Here is an 18,688-nt window from a genome sequence, read left to right on the forward strand (position 1 = left end):
GGAAGAGTGTGTTCATAATAATAAGTTCATGTTTAGCACACTTGGTCAGGAGCAGAATTCCATTTGAATTGTTTTTGCCAACTCCTTCTTTCCTGATTGTTCCCTTCCACAGGTCTGCGTCTCGTCCCACACATGCATTGAAATCCCCCAGAAGTATGATCTTGTCTTCTGTAGGGGTCTCTGATAAAATGGTTTCCAACTGAGAATAAAAACCTTCCTTTACATTCTCATCAGCATCTAGTGTTGGTGCATAGGCACTCAAAATAGTTGCCTGTTGATTTTTTGCAAGCCTCAATCGGAGTGTCATAAACCACTCATTGATGCCAACAGTTTGATGCCAACAGGTACCTCAGAGAGGCACCTTACGAGCTTATTCTTTATAGCAAAGCCCACTCCAGGCAATTAGGGTTCATCTATAGATTTCCCTTTCCAGAAATAGGTGTATCCTCCTTTCTCCTCCCTCACCTGTCCTTCATCAGCTCTTCTAGTTTTGGACAAAGCAGCAATATCGATGTCAAACTGACTCAATTAATGAGCAATAATGGTTCTACTTTGCTCTGGTCGGTTGCTGTTTGAGTTGTCCATCAGGGTATGTACGTTCCAAATCCCCAAGTTGAAGAGTTTCTTACATTTTTGACCGCTGGGGTGGTGATCCTGATGGATGCAGCTATCCAGCAAGGAAAAACAGAGGCAAGACTATTTTTAGGGTACCTTTTCTAACCCCCTACCCAAGTGGGGTGAGCAGAGTGGATCCTAAAAAGGATTGCTCAGTCGTGAATGCAGCTGCCAAGATATTTGACCCGCCTCAATCCTCAAGCAAGCAAGAAAACTGTATCACACACCCACCGCCTGTGTGTCAGTCTGTAACCAGGAATTTCCTGATTTCACTGTCCTGTTCCCGTCACCACTTGCCGATCGCCACCAGACTTTTGACTTGTGCAAATGTTATTTTTTCCCAGAAACTGGAAGATGCCTGTGCGGGACTTCTTTTAAAGTGGGGACACTGGTGCACAACAGTCACCACACTATCCTTGACAGAAAGAGAACTTGAAACCAATGGCATGGGCACCGTGACGATTGGAGATCCTCTGTTTGCTGCAGCCTTCATCCACCTTCGCAGTAGTTGTAACATTACACAATAGTTTCACCTCCATTGTGCAGTTATTCTCCGTCTGTTCTGCTGTTAGGGACTTCTTGGATCCTCATATATGAAGCCTCATATAAGAGCTAAGTGTTATTATTACTGATTTAGGTGTTAGAGATGTTGCTAACCTTTGTAGCGGGAACAGCACTCTGACAATATTCCTGCTTGAATTAGCTGCTAAGTCCTTAGTTCAAGTATTAAGTCTACACATATATTCTGTTGATTATTTATTATACTCAAGATCCCCAGTATCCTAAATTCTTTACCAAAAGAAATAAAAACTCCGTCGGTGCTCCAGACTTTAAATTTGACCTGGCAAGGAAAAGTGCAGGCCACGTGTAGATAAAAAAAGGGGGAAGACAAGAGAAAGGAAAAAAGAGTCACAATTATCAGATAATGTGGTTTTGTTAACAAGGTCTTTCAAAGAATTATTTATGCTTTTCGTAGATGACCTGTCAGAAGTGAGCTTTGTTAACAACTTGGGATCATTCAATAGTCATTTAAAAAAATCACTTATTTCACTAAATTTTTCCCCATACAAGAAATGTCAACAAAAGTTTATAATAATGTTGCCTGCAAATAGAGTACATACGGTGAATGATGGTTCGTTCCATGATCCATGGATTTCAGCCACCACTTCTGTTCTGCACCTGACAACTGCAAAAATAAAAAAACAAACAAAAAATATAAACAACTAGATTTTACCACCATGTATAATGTAATATCCCAAGATAGACCAGTGGCCTTCATCCACCCTCATGGCAAAATTCCTTTTGATGTAAATGGTTTAACAGAAGCAGGACTGGAACTTACAAGTAATATTCTTGTAAATGATTCAAAAATTCAAGTGACTAACTTCTTGGTCTTGGCTATAGACTATGCCCTGGGAATTCTCAAATTCTAGTTCATAAAGGGGGCATTATCAGGTCAGATATTTTAATATCTCAAATCTATTTCTAATAGTTCTTTATTATTAAAACCAATACTACATTCAAATATATTTTCCCACTGCTTATTATATTTTGAATGTTTACATTTCACTCAGTTGGGATCATAAAATCAGGTTAGTCAGTTTCAACATTGGGTTCTCATGTGCTAATACACAGGGGTTCTCCAATTTTTTTCATAGTAGGTCACATCTTAATAGGGATATTAATGACATTTTCACATCTTGTGCATCCTATCCTTCATAAAAGCATGTACCATCTATTCTCCCATTCAAGATCATATAATATCTTTGTGGCAACTACAGCAATTACTTAGATAGAAAAGTAATATAAGGACAGATTTTATGTATTTGCAGCTGTCTTTAGTGCGATAAGTTTCTTGACCTTTTTGACAAAGATAATCTTACTGCCTTACGTACTTCATTTTGGGATGGATCTTCTGGCCCAGCCAAGTAGCATTCAGTGCAGGATGAGGGGGAGGAATAAAGGGTGGTTTTAAGACACCCAGAGAACACCCAGAGAAAAGGAGGGGAAAAAAGCAGTGCACTGAGCCTGAGGATCCGGCCCTTAATCTTTTCCTCCCATCTACACAGTTTCTCTCACCTGGAAACAAGGGTGAGAGCTAGCTCTCTTTGGACCAATAGAAAGTGCTCTTTGGACCATCAAAATCCCCTTGACAAGTAAGGGAACCTCTGTGCCAGCACAATGAAGTAATATTTGCATTGCAAAGAGCACTGAAGAAAATTTAAAATAAAGAATAAAATGGTTTTAATTGAAATGAAAGTACAATACTATAATGAAAACTTTCTTAGGGGCCAGATCATACCCTTAGGATACATGCAGTGATAGGACACCTCTGTGCATAGAGCTATCCTTCCACACATAGAAGGTAAAGAGAACTACTCTCTCTTTCACCCAGGCTGTGAGGAAGCCTTTCTGTAGGTTGGGGGGGGGGGGGTGGAATGAGGCGGGCTGAATTGATGTGCCTCTTCTCCCACCACTGCACAGAGAAACAGAGCCCCCTCTGCTATGGTAAACATCTTTAAAAGGGGTTCCAGGCAGTATCCCTAACAACTCCAGTGGAGTCACACTGCCAGGCAGAGACCACGCATAACTCTTGATGGTGAGGGGAGGGCACAATTTAAAGGTGTGTGGGGCACATAACTCTTGAAGGTGGGGGGCACATGATCACCCCATGTGTCACCTCTGGGCTGAGGAGCAGCAGCAGAGCCAGGAGCACTAGGGTAATGGTGAGCAAGCACCTCAGGGAGCATCTCATGGTAGCCGGGCTCTGCAGACAGGGGACAGCTCCAGGGTGCACTGCCAGCTGACACCAGGCTCCTTCGGGTGCAGCCCAGGCTGTGCTGCCTGCCCTGCCTGGGGAGCACCCAGCTGTGCAAAGGTGGCGGAGGTGGCCTGACGGAGGTGGCCAGTGCGGAGAGACAGGCGCCCAAGTGGGCTGGGCGACTTCCACCAGCTTCTGATCTGCCAGTTCCTGGCAGGAGGACAGTTTTCAAATTGTGGGGTGTGCCCAGAGTTCAAAACGCTCTGTGCTAAATGGAAGGCAGAAATGGGGGGATGGGGGGGGGACATGACCCCATGTGCCCCTGCTCTCACACATCGCCTCTGCTGCCAGAGAACCAGAGCACAGCTGCAAGGTACCCAAAGTTGGTGAAGTCATAGAACCTTCTTGTGGATGACCCTGTGTCTCCAGAAGATCCTCCAAAACCATGTGGACCATGAAGGATCTACAAAATTGGAGGGTAGGACTCACGAGTTTTTCTTCCTGGGGGCAAATCCCATCTTAATCCTAATGGAACAATTCTAAGGAAACTCCATGAGGGGACCCTGTTAACTTCCAATAAATAAAGAGTGATGTGATGTCTCAATGACACTGAAAAAAGGCAGTAACTGAGGTATGTCACCCTGAAGTCTTTTTTTAAAAATGATTCCCACAGAACAGCTAATTTCCTGATTACATAAACTATACTCTCTGCCCTACAGAGACTGATCACATCTGTCTATTGCTGGTTTTTCATATACTCCTCTCATTCAGATAATGATGTGATGTCCCCGTGTTGGAACACACATATACAAAATGACTATACAGTGTTACACCTCTGGCTGAACCATGAACAATGGAATATTTATGGTAATCTTTTCATAACATCTCCTTGCTGTTTTGGAGCTTGTGTTCTGTTATTAAGATTATTTTAACAGGCTGTTTTAAATTTAAATGTTTAAATGCAGTTTTAAAGGAGATTAAAACAAAACTGATTATTTCCTCTTTCAAGTAAACTTTTCCTTTTGCAGGCATTTTAAAAACTATTATAGGTTATATGTCAGTGAAAAATTAAGAGAAAAAACATTAACATTCTTATATTGGAAACACTTGCAACAAAGACAATTTCTGAGGTACAATGTATTTCATTACCTTTTCTATTTTGGTTAGGAGTGCCCTTAGTTTTGTATAAGAGTCCACAAATGCTAAGTCACTATCATTGTTTGCACAGTAGAGAGCAGCTTCTTGGTAGCTCAGGTTTTTATCTGGCACAAACCAAAATTCAGCTCCATCAATAACAAGTGGCGGTCCATGAATTCCATCTACATCTGGGGAAGAAAGCCACACATATACACATGGCATTAATCCTGAAAAATAATTACACTCAGAAAAGGAAAGGGCTGGACAATCTGGGCCTGATGCTGAGAGGAGCTGTATTTACATCTCCCACTGAAATCAATGAGAGCTGAGTGCGTTGGCTGTGTGTCAGCATGATTTTCACTAACATCAGAAAGGATATATACTGAGAAACACTAGACAAAAGTAACTGCAATGTATGCAAAAACTAAATCTGTTTACCTGGTATATACCACTCTGGTGTCTTTGGGGTACTACCTGTTCAGGAGAGAAAGAAACAATCACTGATCTTGCATTCCTGATACACATACTTCACTGACGTCAATGAGAGCTTTGCATGCATCAGACTTAAAGTTATTTTTTTCTCTTTATTAGAAATGTGTAAGCACCAAAGCTCACCCTAATAATAATGCTAATTCTCCCCACACATAGGCAGTAAGATTTGGCATTTTCACTGAAAATTTCCAACAAGTCAAGGAAAGTTTTGTGTCTCCAAAAGCTATTTTTCTGACCAACTAAAATAATTACAAGAAGCCAAGCCTACTAGATGCTAAAACTTCTAACTCCTCACAGAAACAAGTGGATCTGTGCAGAACCCACATGCCATCCTTTCTCCACCCTCACCAGAGAATCCCTTTTCTGTGTATTTTGCTACTCTGGAGACCCAAGTCATAAATTTTACAAGGAGATTAGAGGCCAAATTCAAGTCTGGAGGAATTAGCTATCCATGGGATTTTCTTTTGTTTATAAATACTACTTATACATTTTAAATAAAGCACATAAATGCTGGAACTCCATGATCTATATCTCCTCACCACACTAAGGTATTTACATTCCCCATGGCACGTTTCTCACTCCAAGGGAACTTAAGGGATAGAAGCAAAGTTGGACCATAGAGAAGTGACACAAGGTCCTTCCCCCAGTAATAGTTTATTTGTGAGTGTTTTGTATGTTTACATTTCTATGAACAGAAGCCTATGAGACATGCAAGGGATTTCAGCCCCTTGCCTTGTGTACTGTTATGGCCAGTTGGGTAGAGGATGTGGTAAAGTACTGGTTGCCAAATTTATTGCGCTCATATCCTTCTTTTCACCAAGTACGAAAAAAAAGACACCCAACAACCAAAAATTGTGATCACACAATTTTAGAGAATATAATCCCAGCTGTTACTCATACTTCAACCTTACACTTCCTATATCAAGCACCCTTTCAAGTTGATAATAAACAGCAGTCCCAGTGTGACAGCCTCTTTCTTCCTATATATTTAAAATACACAAAGTTCAAGTCTCGCTCTCACATTCTAAGGACTCCAGGTCTCAAGATTATTGTAATGCCTTCTGAGATGTTTGTTTTAAAGTCAGAGATCCTGGGTTTACTGTTAATGATGACAAAGTGAAAGAAGTAATTGAAGACATTTTAAACAAAAAATAGGTGACAGTTTAGATGAATAAACGGATGTAAATGCAGCTTACCTTTTGTTATCTGGCAAACCCATTCAAGTCTAGCATCACACTGAAAAGGTTTTAAGTAAAAATCCAATTGTCTGTCGTCATGGAAATGAAGTCTCCAAAAATACCTCCGTGGTATTCGAGTGGTCTGCATAAAAGTAGGGGGTTCGGAAACTGTGTTGGTATACTAGATACAAACTTCTGGAGCAATAAAACTGTTTATAAGATACCTTAGATATCCTTGATGACAGTCATCTACCCTGTTGCCGATCCTTTGTAATTTTAACTGAATTTTTAAAAATGATAAAATATAGGTACAGCTTCAAAAATAATCTCTGAACAACTAGAAATTATGAAGCAATCAGTTTAAAATTTATCCATTCACAGAAATCTCTTCTTGCAGCTCACTACAATACTATGTTGGGTTTTTTTTGCAATCCACAGATTTTATCTGTGTTTATCATAGAGTAATATTCACTGCTCCTTAAAGGATTCTCACATCTGCCCCGAAGGGACAATAATCTGAATTGGCCCAGAAACATGATTCTTCTTAGTATAATCAAGATAAAAAAGCTCCATGTCATCTCCTGGTTTCTACAATAAAGATAATGTTGTTTCCTTTAGTCTGACAGCACAGGATCAGATTCTTGTAATTCTGAAAACAACAGTTACAAAAGCCACAATGCCCACTTCACACTTGTTTAGGGATAGTCTTTCTTATCATCCAAAAATGTATTAGCCTAATATTTTAGATGAGAGGTTCTCGGGTGAAGGGCCATGGCTCCTGGAGGTTGCAAATAAGGACAAGAGGGTAGTGACCACCATCCCCTTCAATGAATACTAAATGAGAAGGGGTTCTGGCTAAATGGGAGGGCATGTCCCACCATGATCCCAAAACAGGAAACCAGGTAATTGTATGGAAAAGGTTGAGAAGTACTGTTTTAGCAGTCATACCATAAGGTTAGAGTTACATAGTAATGAGGCATTTATGAATATAATAGAACCACACCAGTCTGGATTATTGACTGGTAGGCCCATAATTACAGTATTTTGCCAAGTTGCTCTGTATGCTACATATTATGACAGTAGTATTTTAATAAAAGTAAAGAAGTGTTGGTGAAGGAAGCCCTCACTATATGTTGTTAGTAAATATTTACTCAGCAGTGGAGGTAAAACTGCTGTTTTTTGTGAAAATTAGCAGGTTTTTGAATTAACAAAAAGAAAAGTAGCATCTTTCTGATGTATACAGTTATAAATTTACAGCAGCAGACCACGTTTAATGTACAAAAAACTTAAAGGTATAAAGTAAATATACTGTAAATAAAAGTGTCACATAAATATATTTTTATTATTATTATTATTATTATTAAAATCTTGCAACATACCTTTAAAGCAGCACAGTCTCTAATGTCATAGACATCTCTTTGGAAATCATGTGACATAACAGTAGTTTCCTACAGAAAGCGGAGGGATGGTAGAACTGTGATTTATTATTATTTGTATCGAAGTGGTGCCTAGGGGCCCCAGTCATGATTCGGTCCCTTTGTGCTGGGCACTGTCCTAACAGAATAAAAGGCGGTACCTGCCCCAAACAGCTTTCAATCTATGGCTCTGATTCTGCAAAGATTTGTGTACATACAGTACTTAACTTTATACTAGGGCTGTCGATTAATCGCAGTTAATTGACGCGATTAACTCAAAAAAATTAATCACAATTAAAAAAATTAATCACAATTAATCACAGTTTTAATCGCATTGTTAAATAATAGAATACCAATTGAAAATTATTAAATATTTTTGGATTTTTTCTACATTTTCAAATATATTGATTTCAAATACAACACAGAATACAAAGTGTACACTGCTCACTTTATATTATTATTTTTGATTACAAATATTTTCACTGTAAAAATGATAAACATAAGAAACAGTATTTTCCAATTCATCTCATACAAGTACTGTCATGCAATCTCTTTATTGTGAAAGTGTAACTTACAAATGTAGATTTTTTTGTTACATAACTGCACTCAAAACCAAAACAATGCAAAACTTTAGAGCCTACAAGTCCACTCAGTCCTATGTCTCGTTCAACCAGTCACTAAGACAAAAAAGTTTGTTTACATTTATGGGAGATAATGCTGCCCACTTCTTATTTACAATGTCACCAGAAAGTGAGAACAGGCATTCGCATGGCACTTTTGTAGCAAGCATTGCAAGGTATTTATGTGCCAGATATGCTAAACGTTCATATGCCCCTTCATGCTTCGGCCACCATTCCAGGGATATGCTTCCATGTTGATGAAGCTAGTTAAAAAAAATAATACGTTAATTAAATTTGTGACTGAACTCCTTGGTGGAGAAATGTAGGTCTCCGGCTCTAGTTTACCTGCATTCTGCCATATATTTTGTGTTATAGTAGTCTCGGATGATGACTCAGCCTGTAGTTCATTTTAAGAACACTTTCACTGCAGATTTGACAAAAACGCAAAGAAGGTACCAATGTGAGATTTCTAAAGATAGCTACAGGACTCAACCCAAGGTTTAAGAATCTGAAGTGCTGTCTAAAATATGAGAGGGACGAGATGTGGAGCATGCTTTCAGAAGTCTTAAAAGAGCAACACTCTGATGTGAAAACCACAAAACCTGAACAACCAAAAAAGAAAATCAACCTTCTGCTAGTGGCATCTGACTCAGATGATGAAAATGAACATGCATTGGTCTGCACTGCTTTGGATTGTTATCAAGCAGAACCCATCACCAGCATGAACGCATGTCCTCTGGAATGGTGGTTGAAGCATGAAGGAATATATGAATCTTTAGAGCATCTGGCATGTAAATACCTTGCGATGCCAGCTACAACATTGCTATGACAACACCTGTTCTCATTTTCTGGTGAAATTTTGAATAAGCATTATCTTCTGCAAATGTAAACAATCTTGTTTGTCTGAGCAATTGGCTGAACAAGAAATAGGACTGAGTAGACTTGTAGGTTCTAAAGTTTGATATTGTTTTATTTTTAATGCAGTTTTTTTTATATAATTCTACATTTGTACATTCAACTTTCATGATAAAGAGATTGCACTACAGTACTTGTATTAGGTTAATTGAAAAATACTATTTCTTTTGTTTTTTACAGTGCAAATATTTGTAATAAAAATAAATACAAAATGAGCACTGTACACTTTGTATTCTGTGTTGTAATTGAAATCAATATATTTGAAAATGTAGAAAACATCCAAAAATATTTAAATAAACGGTATTCTATTATTAACAGTGAGCTTAATCGCGATTAATTTTTTTAATCGCACAATCACAATTAATTTTTATTAAATAAAGCCCTACTTTATACACATAAACCAACTTGAAAGTGAGACAGACGTTTTCTGGAGAAGTCTGGACAAACCAAGGATATGAGGTTGAGAAACTGAAGTACATGTTGGGAAATAAAGATACCTTGTTCTGCCCAGCAGCATTTGGATCCTTATTACATTTAAATATTTTGACAGAAATACAGTATAAAGGCCGATTATTATTTTTGAGATTATTTTTAATTGACAAAGTCTCCTAAATGCAAAGTTTTACATAAGCGTTTTTCTATATTCTTCATGTGCCATAGAATAAAATTAATCTAAAATATCAGTCACCTGATTATATTTTCAACCCAACCTAAATTCAAACAAATCTTAATATGGTAATATTTTCTGGATAAAGATGAATGTAACTTACCGGATTATTATCACTCCACTGCCAGGTTCCTAGAGAATCTGGATTCCTCTTATTGAGTCCCACCCAGACCCATCGGTCATTACTGTAAATATACATAAAAGAGAAACCTCAAAGCGAGTGTATGTTCATTCTAGCACATTAAATAAAAAGACTAATGAGTCATTTTAAAAGCCTTCCTTTAAATACCAAACTTTTGAGACAAGTACAAAAATATAAGTATCGCGTCTAATTCTGCAAACCGTTCACTTTGTCTAGGAAGTCCAGTATGAATTACTAGTATTGTATCCCAGTTTAACCGGCCTCTGACAGTACGTATCAATTAAGGAAACCAATATTAATTTGGAGTCCCGTTACCTGGGATAGAGGATTTCCAGCTCTAATATTTAAAGCAAAAGTAGCATAGATGAAACAAGCTAAGAGAAAGGGATTTGTGTTTTCTCTCTTCTCTTAAGTTCTGATTCAGCAAAGCACTTAGGCACATGTTTACTCCCCACCAACTTCAATGAACTTACAAATGCAGGGCTGTCTTTTTTATTTTTGTTTTTCATTTTTTAGGAGTGAGGTAATTAAAACTTAAAATTCTCAGCTCCATTTCAAGAGAAAGGTTGTCACTATAAAAGGGGATTTCAATGCATATACTCAAAACTGCAGTAATACCGTAGGCCTCTTTACTATTGATTAGGACTTTAAGGGCACTGTGACAGAATGGGAAATATCTGGGTCAGACTGTGAACTCCATTTGTATTGTAAGCTCCATTTTGGTTTAGGACATCCATTTTGTTCTATGTGCTGAATGCATGTCCAGCCTTGCCAAAGCAAGGTTATGAAGTGTTCTCGTCAGTTACGCTGCCTAGGGAACAGCACTTGATATCTTGATGACTTCTCAGAGAACATCCTTCAACAAGACAACAACCTAGGGCCACCGACTCTGATTGTCTCTAAACTACCAGTCCATTCCCATGAAAAAAATGGATGATTTACACAGACCCTGGAGGGGGAAAAAGGGAAAAACATCACAGTACAGCACATGGCAAAAAGGAAGCGAGACTGTATTTAAGGAGTGCTTTTCTGGGAAAGGATCTGTCCATCGCCACATGCGAAAAGACTGGATTGGAGAGAGAGAGGAGGCAGGAGGGACTCTGCCTAGCCTGAAATGTTGACTAGACCATGGACTTACAGAAGGGATGAGCTCAAACTAGGCAAGGGAGCATCTCAGGACTTTTTAAAAATCTATTTGCAAAGATCTGTATCTCTTGAGTGCTTTTTAAGAGGAAAGTGATTGCGACTAAGAAATTATTTTGCTACGCCTGTGTTCCTTGCCTTACTGGCCTTGAAGGGGTTAATGTAGAAGCCAGAGTGCCCACAGCCGAGGTGGAACTCTCAGGGAGCAGAAGTAAATAGCTGGGGTTGGGAGATCTGAGGCACTGACTCCAGCTTCTGGGATGGCTGGATTGCTGAGTCCCATGTCCCAAGGAAGGGTTCAGACAAGAGGTATGAGTCTGAGAGTGTGCTCTAGAGACCCAGAGCTAGAAGCAGTGACTCAGCTCAGAAACATGTGGGACCTAGGCTAGAATTTGAGTCCATTTAAAAATAGACTGGTGACTGTCTAGAAAAGAAGTGGGACAACCTGTAACAGGAATAACTAATTCGAATATAGTAAAGATACTAATTTCCAAGACCATCCATTTCTATTTGTCCTCCAATTCTTTTTACGGAAATTCTTGGTCATATTTTTATTTAATTTATAGACATACACCAAATCCTGTGTTGACTTACAATCCATGTAGCCTACTGAAGTCAGTGAGGGCACTTTGGGTGTTAAACCATCACAGATTCTGGCCTATAGATGCAGGTATTGTACAGAACGAGAGATTTTAAAATTCTACATTCTAGATCATCATTTAGGGCCAAATCTTGGCTCTTATTCCAGTGACCAGATCTTCTGGGTTTAAGTCTGCTTTGCCCTAGAAGAAATGGCACTTAATGCCCTGGAGAAGGAGAGCCAGCAATTCCACATAGATAGGGCTGATCCAAAATTCTCTGAAGTCAGTGGGAAGACTCCTATTGACTTCAGATCCAAAAGAGGTATTACTCATTTTGTTTACTGGGATTTTGATTAGTAGGATAGATGTTTTACTTAAAAAATAATCCTTTCATGGCAAACATTTTGCAATTAACCTTCTTCATATACCAGTGGAATATAAACTTACCATGTTCAATATTTTCTGCTCTTCTATAGTGATCGGAATGAAATTTGTACAAGCATAGACTCTAAAGAACTTAGAATGCCCTGTGTCAGTCCCCAGCAAACCACTCAGAAACAGGTATTTACATTTATCTAACAGCTGAATTGCTTCTGACATTCTGCTTTCAGGATTTTGTTCTTCTACAATTGTCCGTCCCTGCACAGTTAATCAAGCACCGCTTAACTCTTTCTCTCTGAGACACAACCCAAAGCTGAGAGTGGCATAAGGAATCACCACAGACACACATACCGACTAATGACCCTAAAACACTTATTTCAGAAGGATTTGCAATAATTACTTGAGGGAACAGAGCAATTTTCAAAATCTTTCAGCTTTGATGCTACCACCTATTTCTTAAACAGATGTCAGGTCAAGAGTTTCCCCACTTTATTTCCCAATTTGTAATAAAGACTTTTATTGATTATGTAATAAAGACTTTTCAGCTGATGTGGCACTTATAATATTAATTCATAGTTTGGCTTCTTTGTGAGAGTTCAAACATGATCATGAGACTTATTCAGCAATTGATCCACTATTTTTGATAGCACTCAGGCTCAAGTAAAGCCTTTTAGTACTCTAAGTTGAGTGCACTAGCACTTCACTATGAAGTAAATTTAGAAGGCATCCCATGCCAAAGTAACACTGGAATACAGCGGTTAATTAAGACTCCATCTGCACTGCAACTATGATAGCATCAGGGAACCTTGTTATAACACTGTTGTTCCCTGCTCCAGTTACAACTGTCAGTTTGGATGAGCTACCAGCAGGAGAGTGAGTTTGTGTGTGTATGGGGGTGGGGAGGGTGAGAAAACCTGGATTTGTGCTGGAAATGGCCCACCTTGATTATCATGCACATTGCAGGGAGAGTGGTCACTTTGGATGAGCTATTACCAGCAGGATAGTGAGTTTGTGTGTGTGGTTTTTGGGAGGGTGGTGAGAGAACCTGGATTTGTGCAGGAAATGGCCCAACTTGATCATCATGCACATTGTGTAGAGAGTTGTCACTTTGGATGGGCTATCACCAGCAGGAGAGTGAATTTGTGTGGGGGGGTGGAGGGTGAGAAAACCTGGATTTGTGCCAGAAATGGCCCAACTTGATGATCACTTTAGATAAGCTATTACCAGCAGGACAGAGGGGTGGGAGGAGGTATTGTTTCATATTCTCTGTGTGTATATAAAGTCTGCTGCAGTTTCCACGGTATGCATCTGATGAAGTGAGCTGTAGCTCACGAAAGCTCATGCTCAAATAAATTGGTTAGTCTCTAAGGTGCCACAAGTACTCCTTTTCTTTTTGCGAATACAGACTAACACAGCTGTTACTCTGAAACCTATGGTTAAAAGTTGTATTGTAGATTGCACCTAAATATGTTCTAGTTTAAATTCTTGAGTAGTCTAGGTTTTGGGGTGGTTACAGTTAGATCATCACATAGTGTTGTACCACAGATGGAACCTAAAATGGATTCAATCTATGCTTTACCATGGACTCAAATTTGATTGAGTTTTAAGGATTGTAAATTTCCATCATCTGCTGTTTCCGTGCTGAAGGCTTTCCATTCAGATGAGGAGTACTCACACAGAATTAGAACTTGGTAAACGCTACGAAGTGTGGTATGGTCTTTTTTACTACTTGATGTAAATACTATATGGATCACTGACAATACTGCAACAGAGGTAGGCATTTTACACTTTTCAAAGATTGTTCTGAAAGGAAAAAAATTGTAACTCAGGAAATAAAAGTTCAAAATGCTTGAAAAGGGATTTTTTGTCCCTTAATCTTAGCCATATGTCAGCTCAGACACAGGATTCAAAGCATGAGTGATGTCACCTGTTAATTTAACCTACAACATAAGCTAGAAATTAAAAGAGAGGGAAAAACTAACAAAAATGGCTATGGCCCTTTTGGGCCAGAGCCACAACTCTGTTACCTGAAAAAGTTTATGATCAGTTCTTAAAAGTTATTTCAGAACATGGTGACTTCCTCGGTTTAGATGGGGACTAATGGTACTACCTGGAAACTGTGGGTGTGTTTTGAGGTCTAGAGGCTCATATTTGGGTAGAAGTCTGGGAACACCTCATTTGGATGTATCTCTCCTCTTCCTGGGTGGAACGGTGCCAAAGGGGAAGGCAGAATCTAGTCCTTAGCCTCCATCATTCCACTGCATGGGTGCGTGCTCAAGCAGGGCTGGTGATAATGCTGATCAGCTAGGGGCCAAGGCTACCCTTTCTTACAAGACATTCTGAAATCTATGGGAACAACAGAGACCCATTCCTCAGATCTCAGCCTATCCCTGCTCCTCCTTCCAAAGCCTCCTGAAACAACATAAGCATGGCTTTTGTCTATACCTTGCTGCCACCACCCAATAGTGCTCTTCCCAAAGTGTGGAAAAGCTGTCTCAGGGGAGTTAATGTCCTCAGGCCAGCAGCAAGTTATGATGATTTTTGTACTTTAACTTATGTTGCCTGAAAAGTGCACATGCTGTGTTAGTGGATGTTTGAATCTTCCCCGACCATGCCCTGAGCTCTGTGGAGCCCTTCTTTGACACAAAGTACAGAAGTAGAATTATAGTGGAAGAATACCACAGGTAGCTGGTCTTCCTCTCACACCCTACCATAGCTGAAAGTACCACACAACACTTGGGAGGTGGATGTTTAATACAATTGTATTGCTCTGGTAAAGTCATTTATTTTGCTAGATATTTTGATTGCTATGGAAAATAAAATATTGAAACTGAAACCAATCAATATTGGCCCATAGAAGTAATCTTGTATTCCTTGATGAACTGATTCAGGAATAATTTTTTCAAATATAAAATCCTGGAATGTGGGAAGTTTGATAAAAACTGCTAGAGCTGAGTGAATAACTGATTTTTTGGTTTGGTGGCCAAAATGGATTTTTTTGTTTTTTCTCACTGAGACAAAAAAAAACTGACAAAAAATTGTTTAGGTCAAACAAGTCAACATGGTCTAAACAAAATTAGTTCTTAATTGAAATGTCAACCTAGTCTGTTTACAAAAATGTCAAAATGAGCTGTTTTGATTTTTTTAAAATAATGAATCCTCATTTTTTATTCATCCAAAAGTGCATTTTTCAGCAAATTCATTATTTGCCAGAAATATTGCCCAGTTTTACCACTAATCTTAAGAATTGTTTTGAAAAATGTACACCCTGCTGACACTGGCTGGCATCACCATGTAACGTGAAAATTTTTTTAAGATCCATTTAAAAAATCTGTTTTAGAACATAGGAACAGGGTCCTTATAGTTGATCTAGTCAATATCTCTTGAACTAGGTCAGTTGTTTCTTGCAAACCCATGTACATATGAATAGAACTTTCCAGATTCAAATCAAATGATGAAGCAGATTTGTGTACATAGTACAAGTGAAGGCAAACTGGGAGCAGTAAATTGGTTCCTTTCCAATTGGCACAGCATTTTTAAATTAAGAGACGTAACAAAACCCAAACTGCCACTCCCTATAACACCTCCAGAACTCCACTTCATTGCTAACAATAAAACTGAAAAAACACACACACACACAATACTTTCATTCCTTTGAAATTTGCTCAACTGGATCTGCTACACCCATACTTCAAACTAGCTACCACATTCCTGGTACAGCAAAGAAACTTTAGTCCTTATTTCATTCAGGCAGGAAAAGGGTGGCATGCTGTACTTTACTTTCAACTAACAGACACTTGACATAATCAGAACACTTCTGCGTCTTCTTTGCCTCCAAGGTAAAAATCTAAGAAAACAGCAAATTGGACTAAGTTAGCTACTCTCTCTCTCTGTTACCAAATGGAGAAGAAAACTATCTTTTGCTCACATTTGAAAACAAACACCTAACAATGAGTCATGGGAGGGAATGGTGACGGAAGATTCAGAGGTGCTGCTTCTTCCGTGAGCTAAAATTAGTCTACTGTATTAACAGTTTTGGGCAGAGAATGTGACTAAATAAATCCAGGGAAGACATTCCATAAACTGTGCAGTACTGCACCCTGACAATCATCTAGGGTTTTGTCGTTGAAACAACTTGCTGTTTGTTTTCTATTCTCATTTCCCCAAATATCTTATCTTGTTTTAAGAGAGGCTACATATCTCCCCGATCTCTGAAATCACTAGCTCTACATAATTAAAAAATGCAAAGCACAGTGTAAACTAATAGTACTGTGTAAATGTATTTAAAGAATAATAATTTTAATGTGCCAGGCTCTGGAGGCAATATTAACCATGTAACATCTCTTTAGTGGAAGTTAATGATCTCAAGACATGAGTGATTCACTCCTGCACTCTCACCAACATTCTCTCCATGTTTTGGGCTATTGTTGTGTGCATTCTGTTATTGCTGCTTTGTTTGATTACACAGTCAGTTATACTGTGCTTACTGTATTAGGGCCAATTTAAATTCCACTGTGGTCAAGTAAAAGACCCTAAATGACATCCAAGACAGGAGTAATCAAATACCTTAAATCACGAAAGAGCACTTTAAGCAGTATTGTACCATTGGATACGACAGCTGTCAAGGCATGACTGGGACTACGGAATGAAAGACTACATGCAGACAGATGCATTGAAATAGATCTGGAACCCCACGAAGACCTTCCTGGAGAAGCCGATATAGACTGGTCAACGTGGCGATGCCTGAACCACCTGAGCATACAGACTGGCGGATCAAAGACTAATATGCTCAAATGGGGCTAATCTAATTACACAAATATATGCGGTGAGATGAGGTGCAGACCATGGAGCGCCTGCTCATTTGCCAACTCTTTGGGGAGATCTGTATAAAGGAGGACCTCGCTGCAGTGACGGAAAGAGCCATTGCTTGTGCACGGTTCTGGAAAAACATCTAGTTTGCGACAAGAATACGAGGAGGAAGAGGAGAAGAGGAGGGAAATGGATCCAGCCCTTACTCTGTCGAGCTACATTTGAGATTCCTTACATATGACATATGCAGTATCTAGCATTATAACATTTCCAGAATCTTTAGAAATTGTAAATCTTCATCTCCTGACTCCTAACAAAATAAACATGGCCATTAGTTGTAATTAATATTGGATAGGTACTGGCAAGCTCAGTGGGGAAACAAAATATAATGATTCCTTAAACATATTTCATAGTGAATTGGGTATAGAGAAACAAAACTTATATTTGCAACATGACAAAGTAAAATTAGAATAGATTTACTACATCTACATTCAACAAAGTTGCATAGTATATTTTATATGAGGGACATTAGTAAGTCACTTTAATAAAGAAGTTACAAGTGCCTTTATCTGGGCTGTTCAATCTATGTATAGAGTATGTGGGTTTGTTGTTGTCTTGTATTAGTGTAAACAATGGCTGGGTCCTTTTCATAATTTGTGGATTTCCAAACAAAACAAATTGGATATTCAGTTATGCCAATCTTCAGCCACTGACTTTCAATTTTTAAAATGTATTACAAGAGACTGTACATTGGGAGCTATTAAATGCTCTTGCTTTTGTTTGTGGATAAAAATGTAAAGTTAAGTGAGGCTGGCTGCAACAACAAATTCAAGCTGGCAAGGGTTCTGCAAGGCTAAACTGTCAATCAAAAACCTTATTACACATAGATCTGACATCATACCCACGCATAATAAGGCTTTTCAGAGACAGCTTCTTTGACAAAAATCCAAGACTCACAATTTATGTAACATTTAATTTCTTGATATCAGAGAACTCAATGCACTCATCTAATGTCTATACAGTGTATCCCAGTTATGCCAAATGGACTCTGTGCCAAACAGATTGCTAGATAGCACATTATTCATTGATTAAATTAATTAAAAACAGAACTTTTATTTAGGCAGAGAGCATCTTGTGCACAAAAATAAAGCTCACTTTAAAATATTTAATAACCAGCCATTCCTAGAGTAAGTTTTTTCTTCAAGTCAACTGGAATACTGCAATCAAGAACAGACAGCAACTGTCACTATGCCAAAATTCAGCAGAAAGAAGCAATCATTTTACTATAACAATGTAGATTTAAAGTCTTTGAAAAGAGAAGATGGAAAGCAAACATCTCTGCTTTGCCTCATTATTCCTGTAGCACCCAGAAAACTTTGGCCAACGTGTGTTCCCTTTATACTCTCCAGAGAAACGGTATTATGTTCAGCAGATTGATGGTCATGGGCTCTTCTTAGAGTAGTTAATAATTGCCTAAGCAGTCTCTGAGATGTTTCTAATGGGCAAGCCCCTGGACTTGAGTTCAATGAAGTTTTGGATCTATATTTATTACAGTACTACCCCATGTACTGGGGACATAACAGACACAAAGGGTGAAATACTGATCCTACTGAAGTCAATGGGTGTTTTGCCTTGACTTCAATGGGACCAGGATTTCACCCAAAATCTTGTCACCAATACCACAATGAAAATGATGACAATGAAAACATATTACTGCCTCATTTTTTAAAAAAGTCACCCATTCCATTCTAGTGGCAAAGCAGAATCTTACAAGGTTAATTTAACTAACAGAATCTCTACTGCTTTGCAATAAGAAGTAAATGGGTGCCGAG

The 18,688-nt window shown here is 38.7% G+C and overlaps 1 protein-coding gene across 3 annotated transcripts in view; it reads right to left on the bottom strand.

Annotated features, from left to right (window-relative positions):
* Window positions 1-18,688, bottom strand: part of LY75 (lymphocyte antigen 75) — a 124,008-nt gene that overhangs the window by 80,145 nt on the left and 25,175 nt on the right. For all 3 annotated transcript variants that reach the window (XM_077830422.1, XM_077830421.1, XM_077830420.1), the window contains 6 exons: window positions 9,904-9,985; window positions 7,563-7,631; window positions 6,202-6,325; window positions 4,952-4,987; window positions 4,526-4,701; window positions 1,737-1,801 (listed from right to left, as the gene is read on the bottom strand). In XM_077830422.1, the coding sequence (XP_077686548.1) occupies window positions 1,737-1,801; window positions 4,526-4,701; window positions 4,952-4,987; window positions 6,202-6,325; window positions 7,563-7,631; window positions 9,904-9,985 (552 nt within the window). The remainder of the gene's footprint in view (window positions 1-1,736; window positions 1,802-4,525; window positions 4,702-4,951; window positions 4,988-6,201; window positions 6,326-7,562; window positions 7,632-9,903; window positions 9,986-18,688) is intronic.

The sequence above is a fragment of the Eretmochelys imbricata genome, chromosome 11 (genome assembly GCF_965152235.1).
Source record: "Eretmochelys imbricata isolate rEreImb1 chromosome 11, rEreImb1.hap1, whole genome shotgun sequence".
NCBI classification, from domain to species: Eukaryota; Metazoa; Chordata; order Testudines; family Cheloniidae; genus Eretmochelys; species Eretmochelys imbricata.